General features: G+C 42.6%; 1 protein-coding gene and 1 pseudogene across 3 annotated transcripts in view; one reads left to right on the top strand and one right to left on the bottom strand.

Moving 5' to 3' along the window:
* CSAD (cysteine sulfinic acid decarboxylase) overlaps positions 1 to 9599 on the top strand; it is a 30770-nt gene extending 21171 nt beyond the window's left edge. For all 3 annotated transcript variants that reach the window (XM_078449834.2, XM_078449833.2, XM_060657492.3), the window contains exons 9-15: positions 6051 to 6167; positions 6244 to 6308; positions 6574 to 6655; positions 7102 to 7301; positions 7509 to 7560; positions 7723 to 7812; positions 8704 to 9599. In XM_078449834.2, coding sequence (XP_078305960.1) covers positions 6051 to 6167; positions 6244 to 6308; positions 6574 to 6655; positions 7102 to 7301; positions 7509 to 7560; positions 7723 to 7812; positions 8704 to 8877 — 780 coding nt within the window. In that variant the 3' untranslated portion in view covers positions 8878 to 9599. The remainder of the gene's footprint in view (positions 1 to 6050; positions 6168 to 6243; positions 6309 to 6573; positions 6656 to 7101; positions 7302 to 7508; positions 7561 to 7722; positions 7813 to 8703) is intronic.
* A 241-nt stretch (positions 9600 to 9840) lies between these two features.
* LOC132695349 (small ribosomal subunit protein eS17 pseudogene) lies at positions 9841 to 10723 on the bottom strand (annotated as a pseudogene).
* Between the last annotated feature and the right edge of the window lie 10399 nt (positions 10724 to 21122).

Here is a 21122-nt window from a genome sequence, read left to right as displayed (position 1 = left end):
ACATTTCTCTCGGTTATGTACGGGGAGCAGAATTGCTGAGTCATACAGTAACTCTGTATTTAACTTTTGAGGAGCCGCCAGACTGTTTTTCAAAGTGGCTACACCAGTTTTTCAAAGTGGCTACACCAGCTGTCCTACCAGCAGGGTGTGAGTGTTCCAGTTTCTCCACATCCTCAACAACACTTGTTATTTCTCTCTTTTTTTGCCTCATTTGTTTAAATTTAAGTATAATTAACAGCGTTATATTACTTTGAGGTGTACAACGTAGTGATTCAACAATTCTATACATTACTCAGTGCTTACAACAATAAGTGCAGTCACCATCTGTCACCATGCGTTATTACAATATTGTTGACTGTATTGCCTATGCTGTGTTTTCATCTCCATGACTTCTTTATTTTATTACTGGAAGTTTGTACCTCCGAATCCCCTTTATCTATTTCACCCATGTCTCCACCCACCTTCCTTCTGGCCACCACCAGTTTGTTTTCTGTATTTAAGAGTCCCTTTCTTTTCTCTTCTCTTCTTTGGTTTGCTTTTCTTTTTTCTCTTTTCTTTTCTTTATTTAAAAAAAAATTTTTTTAATGTTTTATTTATTTTTGAGGTAGAGAGAGACAGAGCATGAGCGGGGGAGGGGCACAGAGAGAGAGAGGGAGACACAGAACCTGAAACAGGCTCCAGGTTCTCAGCTGTCAGCACAGAGTCCGATGCGGGGCTCAAACTTGTCAAACTGCGAGATCATGACCTGAGCCGAAGTCAGATGCTCAACCAACTGAGCCACCCAGGCGCCCCTTTCTTTCCTTTCCTTTCCTTTTTTTCTTTTTTCTTTTCTTTTCTTTTCTTTTCTTTTCTTTTCTTTTCTTTTCTCTTCTTTTCTTTCTTTTGGTGTTTTTTTTTTTTTAGATCCCACATATAAATGAAATCAAATGGTATTTGTCTTTTCTATCTGACTTATTTCACTTAGCATTCTACATCCATCCACATTGTTGCTAATGGCAAGATCTCTATGTATCTTTTTGATTCTAGCCTTTCTGAGAGGTATGAGTGGTATCTCATTGTGGTTTTTATTTGCATTTACCTGATGATTTATGATGTTAAGCATCTTTTCATGTGTCTGTTGGCCATCTGCTTGTCTTCTTTGAAAAAAATGTCCATTCAGGTCCTCTGCCCAAATGTAATTTAATTAATTATTATTATTATTATTATTATTATTATTATTATGTTTATTTAGAGAGAGCGCGCAAGTGCAGTGGTGGGGGAAAGGGCAGAGGCAGAGGGAGAAAGAGGATCCTAAACAGGCTCCATGCTTAGTGCAGAACGCGATGTGGGGCTTGATCCCACGGCCCTGGGATCATGACCCGAATGGAAATCTCAAGAGTTGAACACTCAACTGACTGAGCTGCCCAGGCACCCCTATGATTTCATTTCTAAGTACTCTCTACACCCAATGTGGGGCTTGAACTTACAACCCCTAGATCAAGAATTGCATGCTCCACTGACTTAGCCAGCCAGGTGCCCCACTGCCCGTTAAAAAAAAAAAAAAAGTTCTTTATAATGTTTATTATTATTACTGTTTTTTTTTTTTTTTTTTTGAGAGAGAGAAAGCATGTGCAGGGGAGAGGCAGAAAGAGAGAGAGAGAGAGAGAGAGAGAGAGAGAGAGAGAGAGAGAGAATCCCAAGCAAGCTCTGAGCTGACAGCAGTGAGCCCAATGTGGGGCTCAAACCCACAACCCATGAGATCATGACCTAAGCTGAAGTCAGACACTCCACCGACTGAGCTACCCAGGCACCCTTGCCCATTATTTAATTGGTTTATTTGTTTGTTTGTTTTTTATTTTTTACTTTCTCTTTTTGATTTTAGTGGGTGTGAAGTGTTATCTCCCTGTGGTTTTGATTTGCATTTCCCTGATGACTAATGATGTTGAGCATTTTGCCACATACTTATTGGCCATTTGTAGAACTTCTTTGGAGAAGTGTCTATTTGTATCCTTTGCTCAGTTTTTAATTAGGTTGTCTTTTGTTTTTCAGTTGTAAGCATTCTTCATCTGTTCTAGATAGAAGTCCCTTATCAGATATGTGACTTGCAAATAGCTTCTTCCATCTTGTGGGTTATCTTGTCACCTCCTTGATGGTGTCCTTTGAAGCCAGAAGTTTTAGATTTTGATGGGGTCCAGTTTATCTAATTTTTCTTTGGTTGCTTGTGCTTTTGGTGTCATGTATACAAAAGCTTTGTCTAACCCAAGCTCATGAAGAGTTATTCCTATATTTTCATCTAAGAGTTATAAATTTGTTTTTATTTTTGGCATGCCCACCTGAGTTTTACATTTTTTAAGATTTTAAAAACACTTTTTAAATGTTTATTTATTTTTATTTTTTATTTATTTTTTTTTCAACGTTTTTTATTTATTTTTGGGACAGAGAGAGACAGAGCATGAACGGGGGAGGGGCAGAGAGAGAGGGAGACACAGAATCGGAAACAGGCTCCAGGCTCCGAGCCATCAGCCCAGAGCCTGACGCGGGGCTCGAACTCACGGACCGCAAGATCGTGACCTGGCTGAAGTCGGACGCTTAACCGACTGCGCCACCCAGGCGCCCCAATGTTTATTTATTTTTAAAAAAGAGGGAGACAGAGAGAGCAAGTGGGGGAGGGGCGGAGAGAGAGGGAGACCCAGAATTTGAAGTGGATTCCAGGCTCAGAGCTGTCAGCACAGAGTCCGACGCAGGGCTCAAACTCAGGAACGGTGAGATGATGACCTGAACCGAAGATGGACGCTTAACTGACAGAGCCATCCAGGCGTCTCAAGTTTTTGTTTTTGTTTTTTTTTTTTTACGTAAGTTCTCCACCCAATGTGGGGCTTGAACTCATGACCTTGATCAAGAGATGCGTGCGCTACTGGCTGAGCCAGCCAGGCACCCCAAGAGTTTTATATTTTTAACTTTTACATTTAGTTCTATAATTTATTATGAGTTAATTTTTATGTATGACAACAATTTCTTTTGCATGTGGATATCCAGTTGTCCCAGCATCATTTGTTGAAAAGAATATTTTTTTCCCAACTCAGTATCTTGACATCCTTGATGAAAATCAGTTGACCTTAGTAAATGTGAGGTGATATTTCCAGATTCTCAGTTCTGTTCCATTGATCTGCACGTCTATACTATAGACCACATTGCCTTGACTGACTTGGCTTTGTAGTAAGTTTTGAAATGAAGATGGGTGAGCCCTCCAACTTTGTTCTTTTTCCAGATGGTTTTGGCTATTCTGGGTCCCTTAAATTTCCACATGCATTTTAGGATCAGCTTGTCAATTTATGCTAAGAAGCAAACTGGGATTTTGATAGGGATTATGTTCAATTGGTAGATCTATGAACATGGGATATCTTTCCATTTAGATATTCTTTGGTTTCTTTCAACAATGCTTTGTAGTTTTCAGAGTATATGTTTTGTACTACTTTTTAAAATTTATTCCTAAGTATTTTTTCCTTTTAGTGTTATAAGTGAAATTGCTTTCTTAATTTTATTTTCCGATTGTTCATTGAAAATATATAAAAATACAGTTGACTTTTTATTTTTTTATTAAAAAATTTTTTTAACGTTTATTTATTTATTTTTATTAAATTTTTTTTTTAACGTTTATTTATTTTTAAGACAGAGAGAGACAGAGCATGAACGGGGGGGGGGGGTGCAGAGAGAGAGGGAGACACAGAATCTGAAACAGGCTCCAGGCTCTGAGCTGTCAGCACAGAGCCTGACGCGGGGCTCGAACCCACGGACCGTGAGATCATGACCTGAGCTGAAGTCGGACGGTTAACTGACCAAGCCCCCCAGGCGCCCCAACGTTTATTTATTTTTGAGACAGAGAGAGACAGAGCATGAACGGGGGAGGGTCAGAGAGAGAGGGAGACACAGAATCCGAAGCAGGCTCCAGGCTCTGAGCCATCAGCCCAGAGCCCGACACGGGGCTTGAACTCACGGACCGTGAGATCGTGATCTGAGCTGAAGTTGGACGCTTAACCAACTAGCCACCCAAGCGCCCCTACAGTTGACTTTTTAATATTGATCTTATACCCTGAAAACTTGCTGAATTCATTTATTAATAGTTTTTTTTAGTGGATTCCTTAGGACTTTCTAGATAAATATTATGTTATTTGTAAGTAGAGATAGTTTTGCTTTTTTCCCTTCTAATCTGGATGCTTTTTACTTTATTTTCTTACCTAATTGCCCTGCTAGACCCTCAGTATAATGTTGAATAGAATTGGGGAGAGTGGACATCCTTGTCTTGTTCCTGATCATGGGGGGAAGGCTTTCAGTCTTTTAGCATTGAGTACGATGTTAGCTGGGGTTTTTTTGTAGTTGCCCTCTATTAGGTTGAGAACATTCCCATCACCTTCTAGTTTGTTGAGTAATTTTATCAAGCAGGAGTGTTGGATTTTGCCGAATGTTTTTCTGTGTCTATTGAGATGTATTTTTTTCCTTTATTTTGTTGATACTTGTATTACATTAATTGGTTTTTGGGTGCTACTCTGAGCTTGCACTCCTGGGACAAATCAATTTTGTCATAATGTATAATTTTTTATAGGTTGCTGATTTTTTAAATGTTTTTAAATTTATTTTTGGGAGAGAGAGTGCGTGGGAGGGGCAGAGAGAGAGGGAGACCAAGGATCCAAAGCAGGCTCCTTGCCGATGGCAGAGAGCCTCATGTGAGGCTCGAACTCATGAACTGCAAGATCATGATCCGACCTGAAATCAAGAGTCAGATGCCTGACTGACTGAACCACCCAGGTGCCCCTTATACATTGCTGATTTTGATTAGCTAGTGTTTTGTAGTTCTTGTGTCTATATTCAAAGAGATATCACCTATGGTTTTCTTGTGATGTTTTATCTGGTTTTGGTAACAGGATGAATTCAGAAGTGTTCCTCTTCTGTTTTTTGGACTTTTTGTGAAGAACTGGTATCAGTTCTTTTTCAGATGTTTTATAGAATTCATCAGTGAAGCCATATAGGCCTGGGCTTTTCTTGGTGGTATTTTTTTAAAATAGAAATTCAGGGGTGCCTAGATGGCTCAATCGGTTGAGTGTCCAACTTCGGCTCAAGTCATGATCTCGTGGTCTGTGAGTTTGAGCCCCGCGTCGAGCTCTGTGTTGACAGCTCAGAGCCTGGAGCCTGCTTTGGATTCTGTGTCTCCCTCTCTCTCTGCCTCTTCCCCGCTCATGCTCTGTCCCTCAAAAATGAATAAACGTTAAAAAAATATTTTTTTTTATAGAAATTCAATTTCTTCACAAACTTTTGTAGTGTTAGAATTTTATAAATACCATTTTGATCTTCCAGTAAGACATTAACATTTTCTGAAAGCATATGAGCTTTGGAAATAGACCAGCAGATAGACCTAGGATTGAATTCCATCTCTGGAGCTTCAGCTTGGGGGTAAATTTCTTAACAGCTCTGGATCTCAGTGTCCTCACTTGCAAATTAAGGAAGACAGTAACATTTTGCTCCACAGGCTGCCTAGGTCAGGCATTGCAATAAGAGTTTCGAGATGGCCTCGTCACCAGGCTCTGGGTACCTTTTTTTTTTTCTCTTAATGTTTATTTATTTTTGAGAGAGAGAGAGAGAGAGCACAAGCAGGTGAGGGGCAGAGAGAAAGAGAAGGAGTCACAAAATCCAAAGCAGGCTCCAGGTTCCGAGCTGTCAGCACAGAGCCTGACACGGGGCTTGAACTCAAAAGCTGTGAGATCATGACCTGAGCCGAAACTGGACACTTAACTGACTGAGCCACCCAGGCGCCCCAATTTTTAAAAATGTTTTTATTTATTTATTTTGAGAGAGAGAGAGTGTGGGGAAGGGGCAGAGAGAGAGGGAGAGAGAACCCCAAGCAGGCTCCACACTGTCAGCACAGAGCTGGACAAGGGGCTCCATCTCACAAACCAGGAGATCACGACCTGAGCCTGTATCAAGGGTTGGATGCTTGACCGACTGAGCCACCCAGGCGCCCCTCTGGAAGGTTTTGCGATACCTTCACAGCCTCTTTCCCCCCTGTTTTTCTGCCACAGGGCTCTGTGCCATTCCTGGTTAGTGCTACCTCTGGCACTACTGTGCTGGGGGCCTTTGACCCCCTGGAGGCAATTGCTGATGTGTGCCAGCGTCACGGGCTGTGGCTCCACGTGGATGTGAGTGGGACTGAGGCCTGAGGGTGGGGTGGGCCGAGCCAAGGCCAAGGCCCATGTTATTCCTTTTGCTCCACAGGCTGCCTGGGGTGGGAGCGTCCTGTTGTCACAGACACATAGACATCTCCTGGATGGGATCCAGAGGTGCATACGGCCACCTACTTCCTGAATCCCACCATTCAAATCCTTGCTCCAGAGACTAGTCCTGGACTAGGGAGCTTCCGATGGGAGTGAGGGAAGGGGGTTGGGGGAAGGGGGATTGGAGAGCAGACTGCTGGGCTGGCATGAGACTAAAGCCCCTTTACCGGAGATGTGGAAGAGTGGGGGGAGCAGCGGGGGGAGGGGGGGGGCTCTGGTTGGGCAGCTTGAGGAGGAGCCGGCTGATCTGGCTTTGCTGTGCCCACCCCAGGGCTGACTCCGTGGCCTGGAATCCCCACAAACTCCTCGCGGCAGGCCTGCAGTGCTCAGCTCTTCTTCTCCGTGATACCTCGGTAGGTCTGCCCTGCCCCTGTCCTCACCCTACCTCTCACCCTGGACCTCTGTCTTCCTCCCTGTCCCAAGTCAGAGAGGGTCGTGGCCTTGCTGTGTCCTTCTCACCGTCCCGTCTGAAGCTGAGTAGCTTCGACCACCCGAATCCCCTGTAGTGCTTCCCCACCCCCGCCCCCACTGCGGCGCATCTTCATGCAAAGGAAAATGTGTCCAGCTTGAGGTTGTAATTGAAGGGCTCCTGGGCCGAGTGTGGGGAGAACTCCGGGTGTTGGGAGAACACCCGGAGAAAGGGGCCTGAGTCAGCTGGCAGCCATCTCAGGAGTTCTGCCTGGTGCCAGGGACAGAAGGGGTGGGCTGAGCTAAGAAGCCCCCCTGTGCGGCTCCAGAGGGAGCCTTGGTAGGGAGGGTGGGGTCTGACAGTCCTCCCCCCTGCTCTCCCCACTGACAGAACCTGCTCAGGCGCTGCCACGGCTCGCAGGCCAGCTACCTCTTCCAGCAGGACAAGTTCTACGACGTGGCTCTGGACACCGGAGACAAGGTGGTGCAGTGCGGCCGCCGTGTGGACTGTCTGAAGCTGTGGCTCATGTGGAAGGCGCAGGGCGGGCAGGGGCTGGAGCGGCGTGTGGACCGGGCCTTTGCCCTTGCCTGGTAGGAGTGGCGGCAGTCTGAGTTCCTCTCTCCCGGGGTCCCTGTCCAGTCCTGTCCTGTCCCACCCCCGCTCCCACGCCTTCACCCCTGCACCTCACATTTTTCTTGCCCTCAGGGTCTCTTGGCCCATTCTCTGGGTCTCTTCTGTTCCTGTATCTCTGCTGCTTTTTCCTCCTCCATTTGTGATTTCTCCCTCTCTGTTTCCAGGTACCTGGTGGAGGAATTGAAAAAGCGAGAAGGATTTGAGTTGGTTATAGAGGTATGACCAAGTCTGCTCTTTGGCATCCCTCTGCCCCTCCCCCCCCTGCCCTCCCCACCTCAGTCTGTCCCACACAAAAAGCCCTGATGCAGAAGAGGGGCAGTGAGAGGGGATCATCCCCCCTTCCACAGCCCACACCTTCTCCTCCCTCATTCCTCCCAGCCTGAGTTTGTCAACGTGTGTTTCTGGTTCGTGCCCCCCAGCCTGCGGGGGAAGCAGGAGAACCCAGATTACAGTGAAAGGCTGGCTAAGGTAGGGTCTCTCTTTTCTGGCTCTGGTTAGCCCAGTTGAGGGAATGGTGACGCATCTGGTGTGTGTCTGCCCCCTGCTGGCTGTGAATGGCATAGCACGTCCCTTTGCTAGTTTGCTCCTGAGGTGGGGACATGAACTGTAAAAGGGCACCAGCTTGTCCTCATTTCTGTGGGGGTGGGGATGGGGAATAAGGTATGTTTTTGGAAGGCAAAAGGAAGACAGAGAGAGATGTTCTGGGAGAAGTCACCAGTGTGCGGTACGTAGTCTGTGGGAGTTCTGCTGGGTGCTCAGGCCCAGGACAGAAGCTTGAGGCCTTATTCACTGATGCTGGGGGCAGAACAACTCTATAAGGCCAGTCCAGACAGGCCTCCTAGAGGAAAGGAGATATGTCATGTCCTGGTCCCTAAGGATAGATTGGTACTAGATGCTGCAGATGGTCTGAAAGGACAAGAATGTTCTTGCCTTTGAGGAGTTATTTCGAAAATTAGAGTTGCCTATTTGAAACCAATATGTTTGATGCAATCTTGTAAATTACACAGTAGATCACAAGGTACACATCACAACCATTCCGGGAATTCAGAGAGAGGAGAAGAAGGTGTTAAAGATGATGAAGGCTAGATGTTGGACTAAAGCAGTGTTGGGAGTCAGGGAACAATCAGGATTTGGCAGAAAATGGCCTGTGTGACAACTTGGAGATAGGTAAGGTAGGAAATGATACAGAAGCTAGAGAAGACCAAGCAGGTTGGATGCAGTGGAAGAGGTGAACTGGGGCCAAGGTCAGGAGCTGAGCAATGAGGACTCCCTCTGGAAGGTGGTTGAGTGAGAGGGAAAGACATCTCGGGGAGCCTGACCTGAGGCTGTAGCTGGAAGTTCCCTTCACCCCTTCCACAGGTGGCCCCAGTACTCAAGGAGCGCATGGTGAAGGAGGGCTCCATGATGATTGGCTACCAGCCCCATGGGACCCGGGGCAACTTCTTCCGTATGGTTGTGGCCAACCCTGCACTGACCCGGGCCGATATGGACTTCCTTCTCAATGAGCTGGAACGGCTAGGCCAGGACCTCTGAGACTCCTCCTTGCTGCTGGCCTCGACAACCCCCCTCACCCTCACTGTCTGTGTATATTCCCTTCCTGTGTTACCAAGAGCAGAGTGATCTTAACAATGTTTATATGTGTTGACCCACTGACTCTTCTATGAAATATTTGCTGTTGGGATGCTTGGGTGGCTCAGTCAGTTAAGCATCTGACTCTTGATTTTGGCTCAGGTCATGATCTCATGGTTTATGAGTTTGAGCCCCGCACTGGGCTCCACGCGGACAGTGCGGAGCCTTCTTGGGATTCTCTCTCTCCCTCTCTCTCTCTGCCCCTCCCCTGCTCATGCTCTTTCTCTCAAAATAAATAAACAAAAAAAAATATATATATATATATATGTATTAGGAGACTATTTAAACTACAGTACATCCACATGATGGAATGTTACTCTGTCACTAAAATTATGTTTACAAATGATTTTTATTGATATGAGAAAAAATGATTTTAATTTAATGTTATATTGAAAAAGCTGGATACAGGACTTTATATATAGTGATAGCTGAGCTATGTTCAAACACACATAGGGAAAAAACTGATAAAATAAAATATGCCAAATGTTAATAGTTTTCCCTGGGATGGGATTATAGGTAATTTATAATTCAATTCTTTATACCTTTTGTGCTCCCCCCTTTTATTATATAATGAATATGCATTACTTTTATAACAGGGAAATAATAAAGTTAAAACTTCAACTATATTTTTTGGTATGTTTTGAAGTTTGTTACTTTTCAACCAGATAATAGAGAATGGGAATTTTTTTTCTAAAGGCAGGTGTAAGAGGGGCGCCTGGGTGGCTCAGCTGGCTAAGCGTCCAACTTCAGCTCAGGTCATGATCTCACAGTTAGTGGGTTTGAGCCCTGCGTCGCGCTCTGTGCTGACAGCTCAGAGCCTGGAGCCTGCTTCAGATTCTGTGTCTCCCTCTCTCTCTGCCCCTCCCCTGCTCATGCTCTGTCTTTCTCTGTCTCAAAAATAAAATAAAAACATTAAAAAAAATTTTTTTTTTTTTAAAAAAGAAAAGAAAAAGAAAGGAAGAACCCAGCAACAAAACATCCATCTCACACTTACAATCCTGGACTATTGTTGCTTTTCAGTCACTTTTCAGGAAAGAGACAAATTAGCTACATAAGTTGTTTTGTTTTTGTTGTCCAAGGTTTATTGAAGATCTCACAGCCCAGCAGAAAGATTCAAAGGGCTCCACGTGGCGTTTTTTGTTGTTTTTTTTTTTTTAATTTTTTTTAACGTTTATTTATTTTTGAGACAGAGAGAGACAGAGCATGAACGGGGGAGGGGCAGAGAGAGAGGGAGACACAGAATTGGAAGCAGGCTCCAGGCTCTGAGCCATCAGCCCAGAGCCGGACGCGGGGCTCGAACTCACGGACCGTGAGATCGTGACCTGAGCTGAAGTTGGACGCTTAACCGACTGAGCCACCCATGCGCCCCTCCATGTGGTGTTTTGAAACGCATCCCAACCATAGGCCAAGTGACCTGCAGGTCAGACAGACTGGCAAAGTGCAAGGGTTTCAGAATTTCCCTGGTGTGAGGATCTACCTCCGTGCTCTCCTGATCCGGGGCTGAGACCTCAGGACCATAATTTTCTCTCTTTTCTCTCAACAGCTTGACAGAGAGCCGTCTCACTGGGCCTCTCTGAATGTGCTCCTTCTGATGCGTGACAGCCTGCTCTCTTGTTGCAGAGCTCTTGCTGGGAATAGTGGCCATCTCCTTGCACACGCGGTTGCTGGTGCGGACGTAGCTACCCGTGTCGTACTTCTCCGTGACGACCTGGGCTGCCTTCTTCACGGCTTTGGTGCCGACACGGCCCATGTTGGCAGGTTGGGTAAAAGAGGAAACAGCGCTACCCAAATTATTAAGGACGAGTGACAGATTTCCAGTTCCTAAAAATACCGTTTATGAGAACAATAATGTGGTCATGTAAAAATCATCCAAAGTTATTTGAAGAGGCAAATACGGATGGTACAAACCATAGCAAAAGAACATCCAAATCGCAGACCCAATTCTCTTGACAATTTGGCCTGGGGAAAAAGCCTTTCTATTCAGAAATTACTAATAATTCCCTTATAAACTTGTTACTCTATAAATGGTATTTAACTTCTTCCAAATAATAAAGTTGCTTGAGAGTATTAATAATTTGAACTCGGGCGCCTGGGTGGCTCAGTCGGCTAAGCGTCTGACTTCGGCTCAGGTCACCATCTCACTGTTCATGAGTTCAAGCCCTGCATCGGGCTCTGTGCTTACTGCTCAGAACCTGGAGCCTGTTTCGGATTCTGTGTCTCTCTCTCTCTCTGACCCTCCCCCGTTCATGCTCTGTCTCTCCCTGTCTCAAAAATAAATAAAACGTTAAAAAAATAATAATTTGAACTCTAAGCCCTATTCTTTTTTTTTTTTCTTTAAATGTTTATTTATTTTTGAGAGAGAGCGTGCAGGAGAGGCCGAGAGGTGGGGTTGGGGTGGGGGACAGAGGACCCAAAGTGGGCTCTGTGCTGACAGCAGAGAGCCCAATGTGGGGCTTGAACCCACAAACTGGGAGATCATGACCTGAACCAAAGTCGGAGGCTTAACTGACTGAGCCACCCAGATGCCCCTCTAAGCCCTATTCTTAAAGAGTTCTACATATCTGCAAAATGTCTTAAACTTAGTAAAAAAGACAGACTAAAAAAAAAATCCTTATTTTCAACTCAAAACAAAGCTAGAAAGCAAAAACAAAGACTTCAAAATCCTTAAATCATTTCCATTTGAGAAATATTTTTAAGAGAAGGTTGGAAAGATAAGACCTAGAATCAGTTGATCACTGGGTTTTCTCCACTAGCTTTATAAGCTAATGCTTCTACTCTTTTTTTTTTTTTTTTAAGTAAGCAGAATACTCAACGCGGGCTTGAACTAACAACCCTGAGATCAGGAGTCACATGTTCCACCCACTGAACCAGCCAGGTGCCCCTACTTTCCTATTCCCAAAATTCAACCTCAGTGGCTCAGTTGGTTAAGCCTGTGACTTCCGCTCAGGTCATGATTCCACCTGTTGAGTTCAAGCCCCACATGAGGCTCTGTGCTGTCAGTGCACAGCCTGCTTCAGATCCTCTCCCCTCCTGCCCTTCCTCCCTCTGAAAAATACATATTTTTAAAAAATTCAACCTTTTTTGGGGGGTGCTGCTAGGTTGGTACATGTCGAGGGACACCCATGGTGAGGAGGGCTCAGCTTGAACGTGGAAGGCCCTCACCTACTTCATAGCTCTTCCTGGCATGAGGGTGAGCAGGCTGAACATCTTCCTGAAGTCGCATCACAGAGGACACGAGAGGCCCCAGTTCGTCGCCTACCCCCATCTCCATATCAGGTCCAAGCCCTTTCCATGGGGAGATGGTAATTGTACTCTCTATTCCATAACTCTCACGTGAATCCACTTCTGACCTGCTGTGAAGAGGACCACTACCCAGTGAGGACCACAGCCCTGGTTCAGAGCATGACTCTGCACACGGACCAGAATAGTATATGGTACCTTTAGCTCCCCTTCCTTACTTGTATCAAATGATGACCCGTACACCGATCTTTCATCCCTTTGCTTATGGCAGGAGATGGCTTAAATAAATAACTTAGATTTGTTCACGAAAAAAGAAATTCAGCCTCTAAATCTCTGGATACAATATGGCAGTCTCCCTCCTGCTCTCTCTCTCTCCCGTCACCATTTATACAGAGCTCCTGCTATGTGTAATTCCTTTTGCTGCCTTCAAAGAGCTTGAGACTTAAGAAGTCATCCCTCACCCGAGGCATGTCACTGCCCCAGGCCTTTGCACCTGCTATCCCGTTTTGCCTCAAAATTCATCTTTCTACGCGGTTTGCACCCTCGTGGACTTTAGATTTGTGTTCAGTTGTCATCTCCTTCAGGAAGTTTTGCTTGAATATTCTGCTAAAAAATTACATTTTCACCTTCTGTTCTTGCATCTGCTATTCTGTTACCTGCCTTATGTTTCTCCATGGCATGGGTCAGTATCTGGCATGGTCTATATTTCAGTTTATCTATCTATCTGTCTGTCTATCTATCTATCTATCTTCTATCAATATATTTATTTATTTATTTTTTCTGTCTCATCCGACTAGAATGTAAGCCCTGGGAGCTGCTTCCTAAAATGGAGTCTGATACTTACCAGATGCCTCATGAGCTCCAGGTAGTAGTCGACTTGCTCTCAGTCACGTAACTTCTAAGTGGTGGAGTCAAAGCCAAATTCAGGCCATCTTTCTTCGGTTCTTCACCATGGACCTAGCCTGCTTCTGTTGTCGTGTGTACATAAATCACAGGTGTGAGGGTGTTAGGGCCGTTTTACTAATTATATGCTGTGAATTTACTGCTTGTGGGAAGAAGGAAGTCATGCACAGGTTCGGACATCCATCTTGTCCTTGGCCTGGAGAAATTGTATTTTGCATCAAACAGCAAATAAGGATGTTGAGAATACCTACCTGGGTGGGTTGCAATGTTGGAATAGGTTTTGTTTGGTTTTGGTTTGGTTTTGGTTTTGGTTTTGGTTTTGGTTTAAAGCAGTCTAAATGTTCAAGCGGCCAGACTCCACACAGCTAGGGAAGAAAAGTGGTACCTTCACAGGGAGGTCATGGGCCGAGGGGCTAAAAGCTGTGTGGGGCACCTATGAAATGGTAGCTCTTGAGGTTGATGGTAAGAGCCTTTTTAAGAAAGTAGACAAAAAGGAGCAAGCTACAGTAAGGTCAGAATTTGACTCAATACTTGGAACTTTTCTTATGTACCTTAGGTCCTTATCTGGCTGGTTCTCTTCTGTTTATGTACCTTAAAAAAAAAAAAAAAACAACAACAACCTTTTCATTTTGAAATAATTTGAAACTTACAGAAAAGCTGCATGAATAGTTACATAGAACTTCAATATGCTCTTTTTTTATTTAAAAAAAAACTTGTTAATGTTTATTTATTTCTGAGACAGAGAGAGACAGAGCATGAGGGGGGTGGGGCAGAGAGAGAGGGAGACCCAGAATCGGAAGCAGGCTCCAGGTTCCGAGCTGTCAGCACAGAGCCCAACGCGGGGCTCGAACTCACAAACTGTGAGATCATGACCTGAGCCGAAGTCGGCCACTCAACCGACTGAGCCACCCAGGCGCCCCAATATGCTCTTTACCTAAATGTATTAATTTTTCACATTTTGACAAATTTTCTTTATCATTCTTTTATATACATACTATAACATTTTTTTCCTGAACCATCTGAGAATGGGTTTTATACAATATGCCCCTTTATCTCTTAATACTCTGGTGCATATTTCCTAAGAACAAAAATATTATCTTAAGTAGCCATAGTACAATTATCAAATGCAGGAAGTTTAACATTGACATTATACTTTAAAGTCCATATTCCAAAATTGTCAATTGTCCCAATAGTGCTCACGGTGGCATTTCCCCTCTCCAGTACAAGATCCCAGGCTAGGATCATGTATCACATTTGGTGTTATATTTCTGTTTCCTTAAACTAAAGTGAACTAAGCTTAATTGAAATAGTTCCTCAGCCTTCTTTGTCATTAATGGCATTGACATTTTAAAAGCATACAGGCCAGTCATTTTAAAGAATGTTCATCTGTTTGTTTTTCCTGATGTTTCCTCTCAACTGGATTCAGGTTATGCTTTCTGAGTTGGAATGTGATATAAATCATGTATGTTCTTTTCAAGGAAGTACTCTCCAAGGTCCACAATGTCCATCTGCTTATTGGTGATGTCATTTGATCAAGATGTTGTCTGGTTTCTACACAGTACAGTCACTATTTTCCCCTTTGCAACTGATAAACAATCTATGTGGAGTCATTCTGAGATTACACAATATCCTCTTCTGCTTGTACTTCCCCAGCTAGATTTAGTATCCACTCATGATCCTTGCCCAAGCCAACTTTCATCACAATGGCTGCAAAATGATGATTTTCTAATCCCAACATTCCCTCCACTTTTATCATGTGGCATTCAGTTACAAAGAAGAACCCTCCTTTCTCCTTATAAATTCACTCATTCATTCACTCATTCATTCGTTCATCTATTTACTATCAATATGGGACTTTGTTTTATTCAATAAGTTATAATCCATTTCTATCCTTACTTATTTTACTGTTTATTTTTATTTATTTATTTATTTATTTATTTATTTATTTATTTATTTAAGTGAGAGAGAGAGAGTCCTTGTGAGCTGGGGAGAGGGGCAGAAAGAGAGAGAGAGAGAGAGAGAGAGAGAGAGGGAATCCCAAGCAGGCTCCATGTACAGCACAGAACCCAATTCCGGGCCCAAGGCAGGGCCCAACCCCAGGACCCTGGGATCATGACCTGAGCCAAAATCAAGAGTTGGTCACTCAACCAACTGAGCCACCCAGGCACCCAATGCTTACTTATTTTAATGTGCTCAAACTGTACCACTTTTAGCCATGAGAAGCCCCTTTAATCTGGCTCCTATGTCCTTTTGGCATGATTGTTTTGTTTTGTTTTGTTTTGTTTTGTTTTGTTTTGTTTTTAAAGCACTGCCTTTGTTCCTGGTACAACAAAAATGTTCCAGGCTTATCTTGTGCCTTCTCTGCTCCACTTGGAATCAGCCATGTCTTCAAGGAACCCTAATTCCTTTTAGTGGAGAATGACATTTAGACACCACAATCTAGGCACCAGGTGTGTTCATAGTTCCTGGGTAGATTTTAGGGACTTCTAAAATTTAAACTAACATCCTTTTGGATCTCCCAACCCATTTTAACTGTGCTAAGGGAAACAAAAGGCCAGAGCTTTAAAGAGGGGAGTGATATTTCCCTGGAAGATATCGCAGGGGCAGCAGAGAAAATGGATTGATAACCAAGCATGGTGGGGGTGGGGGGTGGGGGGAGAATCCAGAACACAGAGTTGTGGTGCTTCATTCTTCTCTCTCTCTCTCTCTCTCTCTCTCTGTGTCTCTCTTTAGAGAGGTTTTTTAATGTTAAGTGGTACCTTAACTCTTTAATGTTAAGAGTGCCTTGTTGGGTTTTGTACAAAGAAGGCAACCCTTGGTTTAGCATTGTCATTACAAGTTTCATAGAATAATAGGTCTTGGAGTTGAAAGGCCTCCATAGGTACTCGCTTGATACAACCTTGGCCTTAAGGCAGATTTTTTTACACTGTATTTTACAAATACAGCTGCTGAGGCTGAGCAAAGCTAAGGTTCTTGACAAAGTCACAAAAGTGTCTCTTAAGCAGAAGATATAGTTTATTCTGAAAAGGAATTCCATTTGTTTGTAAAAGTCACCATCTCTTTAATATTATCCCCCCAAAGCAATAATTCTGTGCTTTCTTTTCTAGACTGATAGTTTGTCAGTTGTTGAGATCCAGTTTCCACATGTTAGAGGAATTCAGTGGTCTGATGGCCTAGTTTTGAAAAATTCCTGAAGTTCATTTTTAGCAAATTCTCTGGTGCCAACATAATTAGCTTGCACATTTCCTTAGTTTGTAGTGTGTTATTTTTAGTTTTTTTCTTGTAACCAAGAAAGTTGGATAAGAAGTTTAAGTGTTTTTACGTCAACCGGAGGTGTTTTGGTGCTGTTCCCTTCTGCCAGAAAAGATAGACTTGAGGGTTATATATATCAGGTATTGATACTGGGATTTCTTTGGGGGAAGATTTTAAACCACATAGTCAATTTCTTTAATAGATGAGGGCTATTGAGGGTTGTGTCTTCTTGAGCAAGCTTTGGTAGTTTTGTCTTCCAAAAAATGGCCTATTTTCATCTAAGTTGCAGGATTTATTGATATAAATTATTATTATTATTATCTTATTATTTTAAAAAATTTTTAATGTTTATTTTTTGAGAGAGAGAGCAAGTGGGGGAAGGACAGAGAGAGACACACACACAGAATCTGTAGCAGGCTCCAGGCTCTGAGCTGTCAGCACAGAGCCTGATATAAGGCTCGAACCCACAAACTGCGAGATCATGACCTGAGCTGGAGTCGGATGCTCAACCAACTGAGCCATCCAGGCACCCCTAATTATCTTTTTAATATCTGTAGAATCTGTAGTATTGTTACCTCCCATTCCTGATACTGATGATTTGTGTCTCCTCTCTTTTTTTCTTGTTCAGTTTAGTTAGAGGTTTATTGCTATTGACCTTCTTAAAGAACCAGCTTTGGTGTTACTGAGTTTCTTAATTGTTTTTCTACTTTTCATTGATTTCTGCTCTAATCTTTATCCAAGTGAGTTTTCCAGATTGGCCATATTCAGTGCATACTGTCACATGTTGATGACGAAAGAGTAACGTGTCCTGAGGACAATGAAAGCTTTGCTTACTACAAAACTACAGTAATCAAGACACTGTGGTCTACAGTATAGACATATAGACCAAATTAATAGATTGAGAATCCAGAAATAAGCCCTCACATTTCCAGTCAATTGATTTTTAACAAGGATGTTAAGACAGTTCACTGGGGGAAAGAATAATCTTCTCAACAAATGGTGCTGGGACAACTGGATAGTCATATGCAAAAGAATGTAGTTGAACCCCTTTATCACATCATACACAAAAATTAACTCATAATAAATTATAGATCTAAATATAAGAGCTAAAACCGTAAAGTTCTTGGAAGACAATAGAGGAGTAAATGTTAGTGAGCTTGGGTCAGACAAAGCCTCCTTACATATGTTACCAAAAGCACAAGCAACCAAAGGGAAAAAATAGATAAACTGGGCCGCATCGAAATGTAAAAATTGTGCTTCAAAGGACACTATCCAGAATGTGAAAAGACAATGTACAGAATGGAGGAAGATATCCACAAGTTATATATCTGATAAGGGAGTTATATCTAAAATAGATGAAGACCTCTTACAGCTCAATAATAAAAGACAAATTATCCAATTTAAAAAGCGGGCCAGGGATCTGAATAGACATTTCCCCAAAGAAGATACACATATGGCCAATAAACACCTAACAAGATGCCCAACATCGTGAGTCCTCAGGGAAATCAAAGCCACAATAAGATACCACTTCGTATCCACTGAAATGGTTATAACAAAAAAGAGGAATAACACATGTTGATGAGGATGTAAAGAATGTGGAACTCTCATACACTGCTGGTGGAATTGTAAACTTGTGCAGCCACTTTGAAAAACAGTCTGGCAGTTCCCCAAGGGTTAAATACAGAGTTATCATACGACCCAGGGATTCCACTCCCAGGTATGTACTTAAGAGAAATGAAAACATACCTCCACACAAAATCGTGCACACAAATGTTCATGGCAGCATTATTCATAATAGTCCCAAACTGGAAACAATCCAAGTGTTCATTGTTTTAGTCAGGGTTCTCCAGAGAAATAGAACCAGTAGGCTATATATAGATATCTATAAGAGGAGATTTATTGTAGTAATTGGCTCACCTGGTTATGAAGGTTGACCAAGTTCTACAATCTGCCATCCGCAAGCTGGAGAGCCAGAAAAGCCAGCAGTGTAACACATTCTGAGTCCATAGGCCTGAGAACCAGGGAGCCACTGATGTCACTCCTAGCAGGAGGCTGCAGGCCCAAGAACCAGGAGCTCTGATCTCTGAGGATAGGAAAAGATAGGTGTTCAGCTCAAGAAGAGAGTTTGTCCTTCCCTTGCCTTTTTTTTTTTTTTTTTTAAGTTTATTTATTTTGAGAGACCGCATGAGCGAGGGAGGGGCAGAAGGAAGAGAGAGAGAATCCTAGGCAGGCTCTGCATTGTCAGTGAGGAGCCCAACTTAGGGCTCCATTTCGCCAACCAGGAGATCATGACCTGAGCTGAAATCAAGAGTGGAACACTCAGCCAACTGAGCTGCCCAGCCTCCCTTGCCTTTTTGTTCCATTTGGGCCCTTAAAAGATTAGATGATGCTCGCCCACATTGGCGAGACAGGATCTCTCTACTCAGTCTACTAAATCAAATGCTAATCTCTTCTAGAATACCACCACAGACTCTTCCAGAAAAAAAATTTTTTTTCAACTCTCTGGGCATCCCTTAGCCTAGTCGAGTGGGAACAAAAAATTAACTGTCATATTCATCAGCTCATGAATGAGTAAATAAAATGTAGTATATCCATACAATGGAATGTTATTTGACCATACAAAGGAATGAAGAGCTGGTATATGTTACAACATGGTTTAATTTTGAAAACGTTATGCTAAAAAAAGAAGCCAATCTTAGAAGACCCTGTATGGTATGTTTCCATTTTCATGAAATATCCAGAATAGAAAGTGGATTTATGACTGCCCAAAGCTGCGGGGGGGGGGGGGGGGGGTGTTGAAGAAAATGGAAAGTGATTTCTAATGGGTATAAGATTTTAGAGAGTAGTGATGAAAATGTACTAAAATTGTGATTAATTTTATGTGATTTACATAATTAACTTATGATTAATTAAATGTACACAAATCTGTGAATATATTAAGACCATTGACTTGTGAATTGAATGGTTTATAAATTACATTTGAGTAACGCTAAAGTATATATACTTGAATAAAGGTGATATACTACATATGTATATATCTTTCCCTCTAAAACCAGGAACAAGATAGGTCCACACTCCCTCTTTCTATTTAATATTGTACTAGAAGTTCTAGCTAGGTAATAAGGCAAGAGGAAAAAAAAACATAAAAATTGGAAAGGAAAAAGTAAAATTGTTTTTATTTGCAGGTGACATGATCATCTATGTAGAAAATTCTAATGAGTCTACAAAAATGCTACTAGACCTAGTTCAGCAAGGTTGCAAGATATAAGATCAATATACAAAAATTAATTGTACTTCTGTACACCAGCAACAAACTATTGGAAGTTGAAATTAAAAGGCAATATCATGTACAATATCATCAAAAAAGAAGAGAGAAATATGTATGGACAACTCTGATGAAAGATGTGCAAATCCAGTACACTGAAAACGAAAAACATTGGTAAGAGAAATTAAATAAGTCTTATGTGGAGAAATATGCAATGTTTATGGGTTGAAAGACCTAATATTGTTGAGACACCAGTTCTCCCCAAACTGATTTATAGATTGACTGTAATCTCAATAGAAATCCCAGCATGGTTTTATAGAAATTGACAGTTGATCCTAAAATCCATATGGAGGGACACCTGGGTGGCTCAGTCGGTTAAGCATCCTGTTTTGGCTCAGGTCATGATCTCACAGCTCATGAGTTCAAGCCCCACATCGGGCTCTGTGCTGACAGCTCAGAGCCTGGAGCCTGCTTCAGATTCTGTGTCTTGCTCTCTCTCTGCCCATCCCCCACTTGCTCTGTCTGTCTCAAAAATAAATAAACATTAAAAAAATTAATTAAATTTTATAAACTAGTGTCGTTTTATTAATTTTTTTTTTACATTTATTTTTGAGAGACAGAGCACAAGTGGGGGAGGGGCAGAGAGAGAATGAGACACAGAATCTGAAGCAGGCTCCAGGCTCTGAGCTGTCAGCACAGAGCCCAACATGGGGCTCGAACTCAAACCGTGAGGTCATGACCTGAGCCAAAGTCAGACGCTTAACCGATTGAGCCACCCAGGCGCCCTAAACTGGTGTTGTTTTAAAAAATAATAATATAAAATCCATATGGAAATGCAAGTGATCTAGAATAGCCAAAACCAACATTAAGAACGAAAAAAGTTGTAGTAGTTACGCTACCTGATTTTGAGACTTTTTTTTTAATGTTTATTTTTTGAGAGAAAGAGAGAAAGCATGAGTGGGGGAGGGACAAAGAGAGAGAGAGAGAGAGAGACAGAATCTGAGGCAGGCTCCCGGCTCTGAGCTGTCAGCACAGAGCCCGACCTGGGGGCTCAAACCCACGAACTGTGAGATCATAACCTGAACTGAAGTTGGATGCTTAACCAACTGAACCACCCAGGCACCCCTGATTTTGAGACCTAAAGAGAGTTTTAGTGATCAAGACAGGGTGCGAGACAAATAGATCAATGGAACAGAAATGGGTCCAGAAATAGATCCACATATATATGATCAATTGATTTTTAACAAATGTGCAAAGGCAATTCAGTGAAGAATAGGCTTTTTGACAAATGGTTGTGGTACAATTGGCTGTTTGTAAGCAAAATTAGCTAAATACCTCATGCTCTGAAAATGTGAGGAAACTGAAAACCTCATGCACTTCTGGTAAAAAAAAAAAAAAAAAAAAAAAAGTAGATGGTTCCTGGTCTAGCCATTTTGGAGACTATCTGGCAGTTTTTAGTGGAATTAAACATATCTTAAAAATTAGTTCC

The sequence above is a fragment of the Panthera onca genome, chromosome B4 (genome assembly GCF_046562875.1).
Source record: "Panthera onca isolate mPanOnc1 chromosome B4, mPanOnc1 haplotype 2, whole genome shotgun sequence".
In the NCBI taxonomy this organism is placed as follows: domain Eukaryota; kingdom Metazoa; phylum Chordata; class Mammalia; order Carnivora; family Felidae; genus Panthera; species Panthera onca.
This window is presented reverse-complemented; position numbering and strand designations above follow the sequence as displayed.